The 18,165-nt window shown below is 58.1% G+C and overlaps 1 protein-coding gene across 2 annotated transcripts in view; it reads right to left on the bottom strand.

The window, feature by feature from the left end:
- Positions 1 to 4,978: 4,978 nt before the first annotated feature.
- Positions 4,979 to 18,165, bottom strand: part of RASA4B (RAS p21 protein activator 4B) — a 23,295-nt gene continuing 10,108 nt past the window's right edge. Inside the window, exons 6-21 of one of the 2 annotated variants that reach the window (XM_007468810.1) lie at positions 17,429 to 17,510; positions 16,713 to 16,844; positions 16,399 to 16,490; positions 14,964 to 15,081; positions 14,562 to 14,712; positions 14,200 to 14,264; positions 13,772 to 13,884; positions 13,326 to 13,518; positions 12,960 to 13,097; positions 12,254 to 12,398; positions 11,879 to 12,048; positions 10,081 to 10,218; positions 8,760 to 8,895; positions 6,614 to 6,734; positions 5,231 to 5,295; positions 4,979 to 5,100 (exon numbers count right to left, since the gene is read on the bottom strand). In XM_007468810.1, coding sequence (XP_007468872.1) covers positions 4,979 to 5,100; positions 5,231 to 5,295; positions 6,614 to 6,734; positions 8,760 to 8,895; positions 10,081 to 10,218; positions 11,879 to 12,048; positions 12,254 to 12,398; positions 12,960 to 13,097; positions 13,326 to 13,518; positions 13,772 to 13,884; positions 14,200 to 14,264; positions 14,562 to 14,712; positions 14,964 to 15,081; positions 16,399 to 16,490; positions 16,713 to 16,844; positions 17,429 to 17,510 — 1,981 coding nt within the window. The remainder of the gene's footprint in view (positions 5,101 to 5,230; positions 5,296 to 6,613; positions 6,735 to 8,759; positions 8,896 to 10,080; positions 10,219 to 11,878; positions 12,049 to 12,253; positions 12,399 to 12,959; positions 13,098 to 13,325; positions 13,519 to 13,771; positions 13,885 to 14,199; positions 14,265 to 14,561; positions 14,713 to 14,963; positions 15,082 to 16,398; positions 16,491 to 16,712; positions 16,845 to 17,428; positions 17,511 to 18,165) is intronic. The other variant, XM_007468811.1, reaches the window with a different exon arrangement.

Raw genomic sequence — 18,165 nt, 5'->3', positions numbered from 1 at the left:
AAATTCCTTAACTTGAGATATCTGCTTTTCTTTAATTAACAGTAATCTCTTGATGTTCAGACTACCTGCCCTTTGTTGCAAAACTCCTATATATCCTGGCTCCCCCTCACCTCCTCAGAGCAGTTTTCTCAGGGTTACTTAAGATGCTGCCTCCCCGGCTTGAAGTCCTCAGTATGTCCACCGAATAAAACATAACTCTCAACCTTTAGGTTGTGCATTTCTTTTTTCAGTTGACACTACTGAGAAAGGAAGGGGGCAGGGCACAAACTTTAAAAGAAGGACATAGGCTCTGAGGACATGAAGTGGTTAGAACTGATTAGGCCCAAGATGGCGAAGAATCTACCTCCAGTAGAACTTGAGCCTCATTATACGCTCATTGTGATATATCAGCATATGCTAAATGACATACCCACAGGCACCATGACAGCTCTAAGGCTGATCGTAAAAGGCCAAAAAGTGGGTCACAACTCCTGGAAATCTCCGCTCCTTCCCCCAAATAGTTGGAATAATCCTCCCACTCGTTAGCCTATGAAATTCCCCTGCCCCTAAAAACAACCCCATACCCTGGGGCCTCTTGCCTTCTGAGTTGGCCCACACTCAGTCTATGGAATGTGTATATCCCTGAATAAACCTGCTTTCACTTTACTGTGGCTCGCTCTTGAATTCTTTCCTGCAAGAAGCCGAGAACCCATACTTGGCGACCCGTCCCAGGGACTCACCTGAGACCTGGGACCTGACCATCCTCTTGTGCCCCACCTTTTCTTGCAACACTACCATTGCCAGGATTGCAAGGGACCTGGCGGTGATGAGGCTGGCCTGGCCTTAACTGGGCTACGGGACAGGATGGGGAGAGGTTTTTAACTCTGAAGGGGCTTCCCTCCCTGCCACTGTGGAAGTCTGTCCTCTCTAGGGAGTTCTGGTCACACTTGCCCTTTGATTCTCTGACCAACATGAGATCCTGACCTCCAGAAGTTGTCAGCCCCCCAAAGAGTTTTCAGCAGCTCAATTTTGGTGTTCCCCGAGAGGAGCCCCAATGGCCATTCCCGTCTTCTCCTTATTCTAAGGGAGACAGGTCTGCCTGGCACCACTGTGGAAGGGGCGGCTAGAACATGGGGTGCTAAGAAACATTTTCCAACCTTGGAAATAAGGGGAAGGGGGAGTGTGTGGCATATCCCAACAATGCCATACTGGAGCACTGTTTAACAGGCCTGACCAGGGGTTATTTAATTATCTAGGGCAGGGCTTCCCTGGTGGCGCAGTGGTTAAGAATCCGCCTGCCAATGCAGGGGACGTGGGTTCTAGCCCCAGTCCGGGAAGATCCCACATGGCGTGGGGCAACTAAGCCCGCATGCCGCAACTACTGAAACCCACGTGCTTAGAGCCCGTGCTCCACAACGAGAAGCCAGAGCACCACAACGAAGAGTAGCCCCCCCACCCGGCTCACGGCAACTAGAGAAAAGTCCGCACACAGCAACGAACGCAGCCAAAAATAAATAAAATGAATAAATAAAAATTTTTAAAAAGCATACATTTAAAAAAAGGGGGGTTTCGGAAAAAACAAATAAATAAATAAATATCTAGGGCAGAGATCGTCAAAATGTGAGGGCTCTGGGACCAAATCAAGCCTGCCACCTGTTTTTGTATTTAAAGTTGCATTGGAATATGCCATGCCCATTGGTTTCCTCATTGCCTGTGGCTGCTTTCGTGCTACAAGAGTAATGGTAACCAAAACCTGCATGCCTGGCCCTTTGCCGAAAAAGTTTGCCAATCCCTAATCTTGGGGAATGGACCTGTGTTTGACTTTTTTTTTTTAAGAATTTATTTAATTTTTTATTTTTTATTTACTTATTTTTGGCTGCGTTAGGTCTTCGTTGCTGCAGGGGCTTTCTCTGGTTGTGGCAAGCGGAGGCTACTCTTCATTGCAATGCGCGGGCCTCTCACTGCAGTGGCCTCTCGTTGTGCAGCACAGGCTCTAGGCGCGCGGGCTTCAGTAGTTGTGGCGCACGGTCTCTAGAGCACAGGCTCAGTAGTTGTGGCGCACGGGCTTAGCTGCTCCGCGGCATGTGGAATCTTCCCAGACCAGGGCTCGAACCCGTATCCCCTGCATTGGCAGGCAGATCCTTAACCACTGCACCACCAGGGAAGGCCCATTCTATATTTTTGAAACAGGAGGGAAGGAGGCAGGGCACAACCTTTGAAAGAATGACATAGCCCAAGGACATAATATAAACTGATTAGAACCCAATGGGTCCAAGGTGGCGGACAAGTCGACTTTTTCCGCTAGACCTTGAACCTCAGTATATGCTCAAGTCAGCAAGTTAAATGACACACCCACAGGCGCCATGACAGTTCCAAGACCAACCATAAAGATCAAAAAGTGGGTAGTGGCCCAACTCCTGGAAATCCCCACCCCTTCCTAAAATAGCTGGAATACTCCCCCCACTCATTAGCCTATGAAATTACCCACCCCTATAAAAACTGACAGCCCCGTACCCCGGTGCCTTTCTCACCTTCTGAGATGGCCCACACTCTGTCTGTGGAGTGTGTTTCTATCTAAATAAATCCACTTCTTATCACTTTGTCTCTCACTGAATTCTTTCTGAGATGAGACATCAAGAACCTGAGCATCATTAAGTCCTGAAACCAGGTGTGTGATCTCAGGTGGAAAACTGTGGGTCTTGGCCGGCTCAAAGTCCCAGCCGTGTGGGTTCAAGTCCAATCTGAGATGCACAGTTTCATTCTTATGAGTCATTTTCTAAAACATATTTGAAAATTCTACTTTGACAAGAATTTCCCAAGAGAAGGTTGGCGGGAACTTGCCCAGATTTCCTATGAGTTGGGCCCAAAGGCACATGCTATGTGAGCTGGGCCTGCTCAGGGCTTCCCGGGGTGCCTGCCCTGTACTGAACGCCAGCCCCCTGGGCTGTAGGCCTCTGAGGGCCCAATCAGACCCTCAAGACAACTGGGGCATCTGCCCCAGTCCCGGATGAATAACAGGCCTGGCGATCCCGGGGGAGTGGTGGTGTGGAATCCCTGGGCAGGTGGGGGGTGGCCTCCGGTACCTGCCTGTACTGAGGGCAGAGGCAGGAGTCTCTTCTGCCCCTCTCTTTTTCCCAGGTGGCTTCCAAAAGGAATGGCACATCCTGGGTTGTAGGTAGCTCTGCCCGGAACCTGCGAGGAGAACCTGAGGGTGTTGGTACCCACGGGAGAGGTGGGGGGCGGAGCCAGGGACTTACTCATTTGAATGCCCCTCTGGCTGCAGTGGCTGTGCCCACATCGAGATCCACTGGAGGAAAGGGTGGTGGGTGCTGCCAGTGGGTGCAGTTAAAATCCACAGTTCTACTTGCTGCAGCCCCTGTTAAGTGCACACCCAAGTGTACACCTCTCTTTCCCCTTCCCTCCCTGCCTTGGGGGTCAGGAGACCCAGGGTCCATACTTCCTGACCATGAGGTCCTTGAAACCCAAGAAGATCCAACAGGCAGGAGGACTGGTGTGAGGCCCTAAGGAAGGAGCCAGAGAAGCAGCGGTCGGTGATGGGGGCGGCGGGGCGGGGAGCCGGCTCAGTCACCCTGGACCTGAGCCCTGGGCCAGGAAGGGTGAGGGGATGCCTAGCCCTGTGAAGAGGCTCATGAGGCCCACAGGACGGTAGCATCACGACCAAGAAGTGATGAACATCCAAGAGATTGGGTGGGCGGGCTGTCAAGGCTGTGACCAGGAGAAAAGGTCGATAGGGCCCCCAAAGCCATAGGGTATAGGGGAGCGGGGCAGCCCCCTGCATCTGCAGCCCCCTTTGCTTTTCTATTCTATCCCTCAAAGAATCCAGCATGCAGCCTGCCCAGATGGTCCTGCCCCAGACTCCGGCTAGTCAGCTGGGTCAAGTGTCCTGCCTGTGACCTGGGCCCTTGGGACTGTCCCAGATCTGGGATCCACAGGTGAGGCTCTGAGCTTGGTTGAATGAGAGTTTTAAGAACGTGCTGGAAGACCCTGTCCCGTCCGTTTTGTTAACTATGTTGAAAGTTACTGTGTACCTAGGGATGGGCTCAGAGGAGAGTGGGGAGGTGATGACCAGAGGAAGCCTTGCTTGCGACGAGGCGGTTGGCATAAGGGCCACCGCCAGGGCCAGGCCATGTGGTTTGAGGTTCTGAACCTGCCCCCACTTGCAGTCTTCAGGACACTTGGAGGAAGGGCCAGTTGGGGGCTGCCAGGAGGGGCCAGCTGGTGAGACACATCAGGCTCTGTAGCCTGTGGGAGACCAATGAGTGGGACCCAGGGGTGTGGCAGGGACAGCAGGTGGGAGGAGAAAGCAAGTCCCCAGGACGGGGTGAAACAGAGAAGGGGCAGTGGGGATGCACAGAGACTGTGCTGGCGGCCCGGTGCTTGGCCACCCCCACCAGCAGCTGACCCCCATCACGAGATCCCAGAGCCTCCACAGTCACAGCAGGTTTATTGTTGGCAACAGAGCATCGCGATGCTCTCCCGGGGAGCACAGCTGTGGCCATGAGGGGAGCAGGGGTGGTGGTGGTGGTGGCCAGGAGCAAAGGGGGTGCTGAGGTCCAGGCCTGATCTCCTGGGCCCCGTGTTCCCTCCTGCCTCTCTGGGTCCAAGAAGCATCAGTCCATCTGGGTGTGGACCACCCTAGGGGGGGTTTCTGGCTGGGTCCACCCTGGGCAGGAGAGGAGGGACCCTGGGGAGTCTGGGCTAGTGGCAGCGATGGCTGTGGGGCTGGCGGGGAGCAGCCAGGCCTCACAGAGGAGCAGGAACCCCCGAAGTCCCCTGGAGATGTCAGCTGGGTGACGACGGGCCAAAGCCATATCAGCTCTGGATTTCCGGACCCCCTGGGACCCTGGCTCCCCCAGCTCACTCAGCCCAGGAGAGACCCAGGCCGTGCACGCCAATGAGAGGGACTGAGGTGAAAAGCTGAGAGTGCACGGGGGTCTCCCAGCACCTGGCGGGGCTCAGAGCGTTGTGTGTGGTGGCCTCACGTCTGCAGCTCCAGGATGCGGCTGGGCTCCAAGGGTGGGGAGCCAGCTGGGTTGGACCTATGGGCCTCCCGGAGGTCCTGCAGTACCTGGAGCAGCTGGGCCAGTGGGTCCTCGGGGGCTGGAGGCAGATGCGGGATGAGGGCAGGGCAGAGCAGGCAGGGTCGCACCTGTCCGGAAGGCCAGAGGGCCCCTGGGAGGGAGGCCCCACCCACCATCCCTGAAAGGGGGCTCAGGTGGGAAGCACCTACCTGCTCCGGGGCCCGTGAGCACAGGGCCCGCCTCTGGGCCCGCACCCCGCTGTCGGTGCTTCTCCCTGTGGGTGAGCACAGGATGTGAGGGCTTCTGGTGCCCTCGCCCAGAACGCTGGGTGACCCAGGCTGGGCCTCCTGAGCTGGAGGGGGCTCCTGGGGGCAGGGGGCTGCTTCGATGTACAGGAAGAAGTGTGGACCCAGGTCTCGGCCCCTGGTCGACTCCCGCTCCCCCCGCCATCCTCCACCTCGGCAAAGGTGGATCAACGGAAGGCACTTCGGAAACCAAGCTTGAACAGTGTCACTTCCATTTCAGAGGGCCCTTGGGGAGAGATTCAAGCGGGGCCTGAAAATCCCCTCGTGTTACCTGGCCACGGAATGAGTTTCATTCTTATGGGAACAGGAGACAGGGACATTTTAAGCATGGCTCCTACCCGGGGTTCACCAAAGGTCCCCGGGTCACTCAGGTACAATCCTGTGCGCTTACACGGAGGGATGGTGGGCAGCCTCGCGGACCCTGTGCTTGAAGCTCCTTATTTAGGAACTCTGCTGGCTCAGCACTTTGACCATCTCCCTGATCTATTTTGGATAAAACAGATCAAACTCCTCCTCCTCAGTTGCCTTCCAGGCCCTAGAGGGTCGTCTGATCCCTTTACCCCTCTGCTCGAGTGTTTCTTCCACTTTTACTGGAAGAGAATAAACCTGTGTTGTTTAAGCCACCAAGCGTATGGTAATGCGCTACAGCAGCCACAGGAGACAAACCCTAGGAGAGTTGGTGAGGAGGCAAGGAGGGTGCCCAGCACCCCTCCAGGCCCCGGAGGCAGGGGTGTGGGAGAGAAAACTGCCCCCTTTCGAACAGACCCAGGGAATCAGTGCTCTTAGGAAGCGATGGAGTGCTTTAAAATATCCCCATGCTGAACCCCCCCACCAGAGATTCTGAGTCAGTGGGGTAGGGCCCAGGCATCCTGTTTTTAAAAAGCGTTCTGTGTTTTCTAAGCTGGAGCCAGGGCTGAGAACCACTGAATTAAACGAGTTGGCTGAGGGCAATCCTGGTACTCCGAGGGCACCAAGGGAGGGCTGGGCAGATGAGGTGGCCGGGTCAGCTGGGGTGCACGGAGCAGCTATAGCCTGACCCTGGGCTTCCACAGCCCTTGGGACCTTCATCCTAAAATGAGCCAGCCTCATGCTGCAGAGATCCAGGTGCCCTCCCAGGTGTGGCTGCCACAGGCAGGAAGGTGCAGAGCCTGATTACGAGGGAAGAGACCAGCCACTGCAGAGGGGCCCTGAGCCCGAATCCCGGCTCCAGCCCCCGCCTGGCACATCCCCCGGGGCTTCCCAGGCTCTGCTGCATGGGACTCGCTGCCCCTGCACAGGCCTCCTCACCGTAGTGTGGCCTCTACACCCAGCAGGTGCCGGTAGATGAGCTGAGCCTCCAGGTCATGGTCGAGAGGGTCATTCCACTCCTGCAGGGTCACCCGGGACCGCGTCTTGTTGCAACCCAGATCTGGGGGCAGAGAGAAGACAGAGTTACAGGCAGGCACTGTGAGCGCTTATGTCCAACTTCCTGGAATGCAAATGGGGAAACCGAGGCCTAGAGAGGACAAGGGACGCACTCAGGGGCCCCCAGGGCTGAGCTGGGCTGGGGGCACAGCCGGGAAGTCTGGCCCGGGGCCTGCCTGTGGCTCCCTACACTTCCAGGGGGCAGCCCCTCATCTCTCTCGGGTTCAGCTCCTGAGCCGTGACTGCAGGACGTGGGAGTTGTGCAGAATACAACTTAGGGAGCTGGACCACTTTCGGGAAGATTCCTGCCTGGAAGGAAGCAGGGAGCAGCCTGGAACTGTAAGATCATGGTGAGGGGAGCGGGATTTTGTGCCTTGGAATGAGCCGGCCCTGCCACGTGCCGCTTCACAACCTTGGCAGAGACACCTGCATTTGCTAAGCCTCGGTTTCCTGCTCTGCAAAATACGGCTGCCCAGCCCTGCCTCGTAGCGCCCTGGGGAGCCCCACTGCACCAACGACAAGGGTTACTGTCACAAGGTTACAGCCAGAGGCTGCAGGTCAGGCCAACCAGCCAGGGACGCCCTCGTGACAAGCTGCCACTGCTCAAACTCAGAGCCAGGGCTGGGCTACAGCAGGTGGGCCAGCTTCTGAGGGCCTGGACCCCACCGGGCTCAAGAGTCAGCCTGGCCTGCAGGCCAGGGGCTCCAAGTACTGAGTCTCCTCTGTGACTGGGGAGCAAGAATTTTGTAACGTAAAGGGGACTTCCCTGGTGGCACAGTGGTTAAGAATCCGCCTGCCAATGCAGGGGACATGGGTTCGAGCCCTGGTCCGGGAAGATCCCACATGCTGTGGGGCAACGAAGCCTGTGTGCCACAACTACTGAGCCCATGTGCCACAACTACTGAAGCCCGCGCACCTAGAGCCTGTGCTCCATGACAAGAGGAGCCACCATAGTAAGAAGCCCGAGCAACGCAACAAAGAGCTCGCCGCAGCTAGAGAAAGCCTGCGTGCGGCAACGAAGATCCGACGCAGCCAAAAGTAAATAAATTTATTAAAAAAAAAGTTTTGTAGGGCTTCCCTGGTGGCGCAGTGGTTGAGAGTCCGCCTGCCGATGCAGGGGATACGGGTTCGTGCCCCGGTCTGGGAAGATCCCACATGCCGTGGAGCGGCTGGGCCCGTGAGCCATGGCCGTTGAGCCTGCTCGTCCGGAGCCTGTGCTCCACAATGGGAGAGGCCACAACAGTGAGAGGCCCACATACCGCAAAAAAAAAAAAAAAAAAAAAAAGTTTTGTAAAGCAGGTAGGGATAAAGAAGGAAGATCTTGAGCATTCTAGAACTTTACTGTCCAAGAGGGTAGCCACTAGCCACATGAGGCCATTCATATTAAAATTAATTGAAATTAAAATAAATTCAAAACTCAGTTCCTCGGCTGCACTAGCTACGTCACAAGTGCTCAATAACCACATGTTCAGGGCTGGCACATGCACAGTATTGGACAGTACAGATACACACCATTTCCATCATCACTGAAAGTTCTAGGAGAAGCTTCTTTCTGCCATCCCTCCAGTGCCCAAGGCCCAGGGTGCCCCCAACTCACAGCTCCAGTATTGGGCTGCCCGTATGGAAATATGCAAATTATGGGGCTGTCTTCAGCCCTCATTAGCAAGGAATTCCTAAAGCGTGTTCCTTGGAACACTGGTTCTGCAAGAAGCTCGTTCACTAGGCCAGAAAAGTGGTCCCTGGCAAAGGAACCTGGGAAGTGCTGGGCTAAATGGCGTCAGATATGGGATTCTAACTCGTTTTCAGGCCTCGTCCAGGGCCTCTGAGGTTCCCACATGCATCACACACATCAAGTGGCATTTCCCAAACCACCTGGTCACAGGACCCTTTCTGCCCAGAGCACCTGCGGGGCCTGGTTGGCCTCAGGTGAGTGCCCACAGGTGCCCAGGTAGCTCCCCGCCAGGCCAGCGAGGCGGGGCTCCAGGGGCCTGTCGGGGACAGACGCATGGGGCCCTGGCCTCCATCCCACCTGTCTTGTCCCTCTGGTGGCAGCAGCTCCACTTGTCCCCACGGAAGACTCCAGGGTGGTAGGAGCCTAGCAGGCCGGTGTTGTTGATGCTGACCTTCCGCAGTGCAGACAGCCACTGGTTCAGCTCGTTCACACACTACAGGGGGCATGCAGGGTGGGCACTGATGAGAGATCACCTCCTCCGGGAAGCTCTCCATCCTTGAAGCTGCCCTATCTCTCAGGACTACACAGTCCCTGCTAGCCCGCTTGGCAGCTTTGGGTGAATTAGGAAAGGCTGCCCTTTCTCCAGACGGATGCAGCCCGCACCCGGCACATGGCTTGGTGAGCAGAGCGTGGGCTGGATTTCAGCCACCACTGGCCCCCTTGGCCATGCCCTTGGGCAGTCCACAACCTGCCAACTATATGTGGTGGCTCTGCTGTCACCATTTTTTCCCTGTGGCTCTAGACTCTGACCCAACAGGGAGTCCTTAGAGGTGGGGCCCGTGGGATAGGTCTGTGACCTCCCACCCCTGAGCCCAGGACAGTCACTCAGGGGAACAAAGCACGCCCCCTCCCACTTCACCTTCCTCCTTGCTCAATGTCCCTGCTCAGGTGCTGCCTATCAGAGGCCCTCCCTGAGCACCGCTCCTGCTACACCCGCACTCTGTCCCCTCCCCGTCTCTCTCAGTCTCCAATGGTTCCCGTTTGACATTTTAAATATTTATTTATGGGTCCATCTTCTCCCCTGGGATGGAAGCTCCATGAGGGCAAGGATGCTGTTTTGTCTGCTGCTGTAACCCCACCACTTAGAATAGTGCCTGGAACCCAGAAGGTGCTCAATAAATATTTTTTAGATGAATGAATGAATGAATGAGTGAATGAATGGGTTAATACATGAACAGAGGAGAAAGGGACTTGACAGTGTGCACCCAGAGCCACACACTCGCATAAGTGTGTGACTGTTATGTGTAGATACACACACACACACACACACACACACACAGAAACACACAAGCAGCAACTCAGATACTTGGAAATACAGTTTCCAAAAACATGCACAATGTGAAGCTTCAAGACATGGGGACACACCAGTCCACGCACCGGACCACGCCCAGACCTACGCGTGGGTGCCAGAGCAGGGCCACGCAGACACACGGGCACGGCCTCCCAGGCACCCAGACCCCAGGAGACACACAGCCGCACTCGGGTCAGATTTCACACCCCTGCTGTGCCTGATGCGGCCAACAAGGGATGGGAGGCTCACTCGACCCTCATTCCAGCCCACCCAGGCATTCTCCCACAGTACCCCTATTTGCAGGTGCCCCCTCGGCATGGCGCACACCTTGCACTGCAGGTAGGCGGTCTGGAGCCCGCCCGCGTCGTCCGTGTAGATGACCTGCATGACCCGGGAGCTGCCGAAGCTCTCCTCTTCCACCTTTTCTGCTGCCCGGATGTGGGCGAGCTTGACGAGGGTGCTTTTCTGCGGGAGACGGGGAACAGGGGCAAGGAGGCTCAGGGTCCTAGCCAGCGTCACTCCACTTCCTATCTCTGGGCCTCAGTCTCCCCTTCTGCAGCATCAGGGGTTGGTGTTGGCGATCCAGAGTGCCTACCCTCCCAGGAGCCTACTCTGAGAGTGACCTCAGCCAGGACAGAGTGCAGACAGATGTGCCTGGCCTCTGTGGGCTCCCAGCAGTCCTGGGAGGTCTGAGCTTTAGCAAAGTGCCAGGAAACCCAGCTTTCCGGGGCTGGAAAGCACTGCCTGCTGTGGACCAGGCCCTGTGCCTTTGCAGTTATTTTCCCAACTCACCTTTGTTCTCGCAGGCCCTAAAAGTCACATCCCACCTGCCGGACCCTGACCCACTCCTGCCGTCATCGAATTTGATGAGATACAAATGGGACAGACAGAAGCTCTGGGCCTAAAACATCCATGACCCTGAGGGACTCCCAACCTGCTAAAGCTGAATCTACGCTGCCAGTGCCCAGACGCTGTTCTCCTTGTTTCTGGAACTCACCAGGGCCCTTCAGCATCCGAATGACCAGTCCCCACGGCCCTCAGGCATCCAAGCTCACCACCCCTGCTGGCCTCAGGGACAAGCAGAGAGGGGCAGTGCCATCTCTTGGGAGGAGTGGGGAAACCTGGAGGGGAGCCCTGAGGACCCATGTCTGAGCCGTCTCTGGGTGGGGCTTCCCAAAGGATAGAAGGGACAGCCCAGAGGAGGATATGCTGCGCGTACTGGGGTGTCTGCTGGAGAAGAGGCAGAAAGGAGGCAGTGGTGTGGGCGGTGCTGCACAGGGGGATACACGGGGGTGCCCAGAGGATGGCACAGCTCCATGCCAAGGAGCGGAAAGGGGCCCAGGGCAGGGTGGGTAGCCAGGCTTTGCCCAGGGGACCTGAAGGCCGGGCAGCTGCCCAGAGTGAAAGAAGCTGGAAAGTGGGAGGCCTGGGTTGAGGGGTCACCTGAGCTCCTTCACTCCCTCTGCCCCCACCCCAAACCGCACAGGGCTGGTTGGGCATCCCTGGAGACCATCCCCCAGATCCTGGCTGACTGGGGGTTAGGTTGGCCCTGCTAGGCGGTCAACAGGTCCATTCAGGAGGTATGTGCTCAGCCCTTTTTGGGAGTAAAGTGCTCAGGAGAGGCCAGCCCAGGGGACATAGAGTCTTCAGTAATACCATTGGTCTAGATCCTGCTCTGTGCCAGGCTCTGGACCCTTAGAGAGCTCATCTCATCTAATTCTCAACAACCTGGTAAGTAGGGACCATTATCTCCAATTCACAGGCCAAGACACCAAGGCTCAGAGAGGCTGACACACTTCCCCTAGGTGCACAGGGCAGGAACCCAGGATGCCTCTCGGCCCCTCTCTGCTTCCCTGAGCTCCCAGTGCCCCATCTTCCTCATGCACCTGACCTAGAAGTCAGGGCTAGACACTGCAGCCGCTGCCCACACCAGGACCCCCTGAACAGGGGACCTTCTTTCTCATGGGTCTTAAGTGACCTTGTGGCTGACACCAGGAGACTGCATCTGTCTGGCTTTCTTCTCTGATCCCGGTGGACCCTGGGATGGGCTCCGAGGCAGCGATAGGTGCCTCCAGGGAGTTATAACCCCTCAGAGCCCTACTTGCCCTCATCCTTCCTCACCCACCTTGGAGCTGGGCGTCTTGGCAAAGCTGAGGGCCTCCGTGGTGAGGGAGAAGTGGAGCTTCTTAAAGGAGGAGGACATGAGGGGGCCCTTGCCCTTGGTCCTGTGTATGAAGAGTGGCCCCTCCTTCATCGGTGGCGCCTGCAAGCTCTGGGCCCGCTGCAGGTCCAGCTCTGTAGGCCAGGGAGGGAAGGCGACAAGTGAGCGCCCTGGAGGGGAAGGAGGGGCGGGCCGAGGGCGGGGCCGGAGGCGGAGCAAACTTCAACAGCAGGTTGTGGGTGGAGCTGCGAGAGGCACTGAAGGGGGCGAGGCCATGGGACGGGGGCGGGGCAAACGTGATCGGCGGGTGAGGGCGGGGCCGCACCGGGAAGCGCTCACCCTCTTTCTCCTGGATGTCTACCAACTTGGTGATGAAGTCCTTCAGCTGGGCCACGCCCTGGCGCACCGTGGGCTGCAGCGGTTCCATCCAAGCCTCCTTAGCCCTGGAAGCTGGTGTGTCCATGTTGCCCACATTCTGGACCGCCTGGGGGTTGACAGCAAGAAAGGCCAGGCTCTGCTGGGTCAGAGGCCGGGCCACTGCCGCTCCCCCCACCCCCACCCAGTCTGTACTACTCCCACTGTAGACATGGAGGTTGAGATGGCACAGGCTCTGCTCACGGGCCTACTCTATCCCCACTGGGGGTCAGGGGTGAACGATCATAGCTTGAGACCTTTCGGGGACTTACAGCTGAGACTACTTGGGCCCAACCTAGTGACCTTCCTCTGCAGATTTAACAACAGATTCTGCTCCACTGGGTACCCTGGCCCCAACCTGGTGCCAAACACATAAGTGCAGTCTGGGAGTGAGTGGACCCCTGACAGGCTGTGAGGCCTTGAGCGACCTCCTGCTGTGGACCTGTTCCCTTATCCATGAGACTGGGTGACCATGAGAAAGCTCTATAAACTGTGAAGTGCGGTGTCACAGGGTACCGGTGGCCTGCCACAAGGGTTTCCTGGAGCCAATGGGGAACACACGGCAGTCCAGGCAAGGACCCCTATTCAGCAGCCAGCTGGGCACCTCCCGCCAGCGTCCACAGCCCCGGACCTTGGCCAGCAGGAGCAGGGTGCGGCTGGTGCGGGCGTCCGCGTGCCGCTCCCGCAGGTGGAAGAGCTTGGGCGCCATGATGGCAGGAGAGATGAAGCGCAGGCACAGGAAACTGGTGACGGCGATGAAGGGCACGTTCTGGAGGAGTGAGCGAGCGTTGGGGGCTGGACTCCCCTAAGCCTGGGCTCTGACGGCCCCTTTCCCTTTGGCGCTGTCGCCACCTCTCTGCATCAACTTCCCACCCCCGGCCCCGGCCCCGCCCTCGGCTTCTAACCAATAGGCCCCTCCTACCACATCTTGGGGCTCCACCACTTCTTTTCCCCCCACTTTCTCCCCTCCGCCCAGCCCCACCGGCAGGGGGCGCACCTCGTCCTGGGCGCTGGGGAAGCGCTCGCGCACGCGCCGGAAGAGCTGGCGGAAGGTGGCGCGGACCACGGCAGGGCATGCGCGATCCGAGCGACTGAGCGAGCTCAGCAGCGCCCCCAAGTGGGCGCGCAGCGTCTGCGCGCTCTGCTCCAGCACCTCAGCTTTGGTCTGCGGGCGGTGCAACCCGGAGCACCTGAGCGAGCCCGGGGCGGACCCGCAGAAAGGTCGAGGTCATCGCTTGCACTCATGACTCGGACAGGGGCACCCGGAGACACAGGCGTAGAAAGACATCAGCCAAGACAGGGACACAGAGACCACGCCCAGGTGGGCAGTGCAGACGAAAGGTAGACCAGGCAGAAAGAGCACTTAAACACACACTTGAAGAAAGGGCCTGACCCCCAGCGCCCCCCGCCCACCGCGCCTTCAGGGGTCACCCCTGGCCTCACCCTACATCCTTGACCTCCACCTTGCTGGGGTCCAGCTCCACGTACTTCTTCTCCTCAAACACCCTGTCAATGATGGGGCCCAGGACATCGTGCAGATACCGCATTCCAGCCACCTGGGGGCCACCGCGAGCCGCATTGGTCCCATCTCCCACCTCCTGCTGCCCGCCATCTTCCTCGCAGCTGGCCTCCCAGCCACCTCGGGCATCTATCCACCCAGGATAGAGCCAGGCACACAGGGGAAGGCGGCTCAACAAACTGCAGCTACATGAATGAATGAATGAGTGAATGAGTGAATGAAATTCTTATCCTTAAAGGGCCCTGGACGGGAGACAGAAGAGTCAAGTTTAAGTTTCAACTCTGTCTCTTAGCCTCTCTGAACCTCAGTCTCCTCATCTATAAAACAAAGACAATATACTATGCAAACTCACCTTCAGAAAAGACTCCATGGACTTGGAGGCCAGAGAATTGCTTCGAAACAGGGTGTTGGCCTCACCTACGAGCAGAGGTCCCCATGGGTAGGGGATTGGCAGAGGGACAAGGCTTTGGGGAGGAGGATGGAGGACCTTGGGGCTGGGGGCTCTGTGCTGGATGCTCAGTAAAGAGCCTCCTGGCCACCTCCCAACCCAGCACCCCACCACTGCCTCCTAATCTGACCCTTCTCCCTCCTTAATCGGACCCATCAGCCTCCTACAGGAGGACTTTGAGGTTTCTCTCCTCCCAGCATCCCTGGAGTCCTGGGCTCTGGTCCCCCACCATGCCCCCAGACGGGCCACTCCCTCCCAGGCCTCACTGGTGCGACCCAGCTCCAGCTGAAAGAGCAGGTCCAGGAAGTCTTTGGCCAGTCCCTGCCCCAGGAAGAGCTTGAGCAGGGTGGTGGCCACGTCCTGGCGGCATTCTGTGCTTGTCGTCTCCTCGATGAGTAGGATCAGCTGCCCTGGGCTCTGCGGGAGGCAGCAAGGAGAGGTGCGGCTGCAGGACGCACAGGGGAAGCCAAACCCTTCACTCTGAGGACCGCAGAGGACCATGGGGAAGGGGGGGCACTTTCCCAAGGGATGGAGGGGCCCTGGGCACTGGCTGGTTTCTTACCATCCTGACAACTCAGGTCTCTGCTCTTCAGAGTGGGTTTAGAAGGACAGGGAGGACACACCTACTGTCCCTGGACCCTCCCACCTTCCCCCAGGGGCCCCCTCACCTGGGTGCCCATCTTCACCTCACGGCAGAGCAGCTGCACCAGGGGCTGGTAGCAGCCGGAGGGCAGCACCATCTCATCCCGAAGCCGCACCTCCAGCTGCAAGGAGCCCAGGTTGCCCCTGGAACGGGCAGCCTGTGACCTCTCCACCAGGGACCCAGGCTGCCCGGGGCCGTGCCCCCTTCCCCACTGCCTCCGTTCTCCCTGCGGTCTCTCCGCGCGTGCCCTCCACCTTGGTTCCCTGCACTGCCTCCCCTCCCATTTTTTGCCCAGGCTGTTCCCTCTGTTTGGAAAGCTTTTCCTGCCTCCATCCTCAGGGGAACTCCATCCGTCTTCAAGGCCTGGCTCCCCGCCACCTCTATACACCTATGGACTCCAGGCTTCACCCACGTGGACTCCCCAGCCTTGAGCCTGTCAACTCCCAGAGAATAGCTCCCGCATGTATATATTTTACACTGGAAGCAAATCAAATCCCCAAGCTTCAAAACAACCTGCCAGGGGAACCTGAGGCTCAAACAGGGTAAGCACCTTGCCACATCAGACCTTAACCAAGCTCCCTTGCTCTGACCCTTCTAGGGGAGGCTGATGACCAAGGCTTGACAGTCTCTATGGCCCCCCGCTGCCCGTAGCACAGCACGGCTAAGTGACACGTGGCTTCTAGAAGCCATCAAGTCTGCCGCGGCTGGTTCTGTGGAAATGCCTTGGAGCTGGACACAGGCGTGTGCCCAGCCCCTGCCCTGCTGAGGGCGGGGATGGGGGAGTCTGGGGCCTCCTGTGGAGAGACAGAGCTGAAGCATCCGAGGGGGCAGGCGGACACTGCTGGTCCTCCACTTCCAGGCTAAGTAGTGGGTAAAGAGGCCAGAGGGCTCCCTTGATAGGGCTGCCAGATTTACCAAAATAAAAATACAAGACACTCAGATAAATTGAGTATTTTTAATAGAAGTTTGTCTCAGATATTGGATGGACATACGCTAAAAAATTATTCAAGGTTTATCTGAAATTCAGTTTTACTGAATATCCTGTATTTTATCTGGTAGTCCTATTCCTGAAAAATTGGCAGGAGCTATGGCTAGGGACACTGCCTCAGAGCTCTGGGGACTTGAACACTGGGCTAAGGTCTGCAGAGAAACCCTTAAAGGGAAAGTATCTGAAGGCTTGTTCTAGAATATGCCAGAAGACAGAACGCAGGAGACGTGTATTGCCTTGGAGCTCTGAGGGCAGGGCTGAGTCCGGGACTGTGAGAAAGCGGGAAGAGGCGGGATCCGGCCAGATGGAGAAGGCTGCTGGCCTGGTGGGCGAGGGCCGCAAAAACCTGGGGCGGCATCACCCACCCCTGACCAGCACACCTGTCTCCCTGCTGGCGCCAGTGCTCTGCCTCCCGGGGCACAGAGCCCGCCAGCCCTGCCGACCCTGCCGCCACCGAGCCACAGGCACTCACTCTTCTCGTCGACTCTTGGACTGGTCGGGCTGCAGCCGGAACCAGCCCTCCTCCTGCTGGGCCGCCCGGAGTCTCTGGACATTGAACACCACCTGGGGGTGGGGCAGAGGCGTTATGGGTCGGTGGGCATCCTGGGGCTGGGATCCTCAGGTCTCTTCCTTGCCAACTACTGTTCTTTTAAGAGGGGGTACCTTCCGAGGGTCCCTGAGCACCAGTGGCTGGCTCTGGGGAGTCCTGGGCCTCCTGGGGATGGCCGGACAGGATGGCCAGGAGGGAGGCTGGGCGGGTGTGGCCTGAAGGGGCAGGGTGCTCACTTTGCCCAGGAAGTCATTGCGGCTGACAAGGTCCCAGTCCCAGGCCTCCACGCACAGCACCTCCGCCGCCCCCTCTTCCAGCTCGAATTCAAACGTCTCGTTCCAGCGTGGGTAGCGTGACTTCTTCACGATCTGCCCAGAAAGGGGTCAGCGGGGGCGGGGCTGATGCCATGCGGCTCCCCAGGCCCAGCCAAGGATAGACCCCCCCACACCACACGTTCCCCGCAGGGGTCCTGATGCAGCTTCCTCTCCTCGGTCCGGGCAGAGGCCCCGAAATAGCAGAGGTAAAAACTTCCTGTCCAAACCCCTACTCGGTTCTCAAGTGGCGAAATTGAGGCCCAGAGTGGGTAAGGCACTTTCCCAAGGCCACACAGCAAAATGGTAGCAGGTTGCACTGAGAACCCAGGTCTCGATACCCTCCCCGCCAGGACTGAGCTCACCACCCTGGCTGTTCCCCAGAGGTGAGAAAAGTCGCGTGGGCAGCTGTTGGACTTTGCAGATTAACCTCAGGTGGGCTGTCTCGGCCCATCTGGGCCAGGAGTGAAAGGCGGCTGAGGCCACAGGAGCTGGCACCAGAAGGGCTTGGACCCACTGTGCACTCTTGGAGAGGTGGCCTCACTTTTCTGAGCCTCCTCTGTAAGACTGCAGGCCCAACCTGACCTCCCAGGTGATGGTGAAAACCCCCCTGCCCCCTCCCGGTCCCCCAGCCTTCTCACCGAGGTCTCCTGCATCTGGCCGTTGTAGCGCACTCGGACAAAGGGGTCAGATGCACCATTCCGGTCCTTGGGGGCTAGGTCCCTGCGAGGGAGGACAGCATCCACTTGTCACCAAGCGTCCCCTGGGCTAACACCCCACCACAGTGGGGTAACCCCACGCCGGGCTGGAAAGGCCTGGGCTCATCCTGGGCCTGGCCAGCTGGGTGGCTGTCAGCTTTCCAGCTGTTCCCACCGCAGTCACCCCATGGACCCCTGGGGTGGGGGCGTCCTCCAAGGCTCCTTCTGACTCGGCCGCTGCAGGTCGGCCACTGCACCTCCTCTGGCGTGCGGGGCAGGCAAGGCAAGCTCAGCCGTGGGACAGCCCAGGCCAGGGGCGCCCCCCCTCCCCCTCCCCCTTTCCAGGGCAAGGGCCACCTCCCTGAGCCTCGGTTTCCGCATCAGTAAAATGGAGAAGATAATCCCTTGAATTGAGATGATGGGCTTCTAGAAGGCCTGTCCCCGCAATATCCCCCCTACTTGAGGGAGGCCTTGGTGAGCGGCCCCGACCACCATCCTGCCCTGTCTCCACAGACGGTCCTTTATGAAGCCCAAGGCTGGCCGCAGTGCCCCCAGCTTAGAACCCTCTGGAAGAACCTCAAAGCCCAGCCCCGTTCCCTTCCCTGGAAATATTATTTTCTGTTCTTTTCTGTCTTTTCCATTTTTTTTTTTTTGCGGTACGCGGGCCTCTCCCGTTGCGG

The sequence above is a fragment of the Lipotes vexillifer genome, unplaced genomic scaffold (assembly GCF_000442215.2).
Source record: "Lipotes vexillifer unplaced genomic scaffold, Lipotes_vexillifer_v1.1 scaffold12, whole genome shotgun sequence".
NCBI classification, from domain to species: Eukaryota; Metazoa; Chordata; class Mammalia; order Artiodactyla; family Lipotidae; genus Lipotes; species Lipotes vexillifer.
This window is presented reverse-complemented; position numbering and strand designations above follow the sequence as displayed.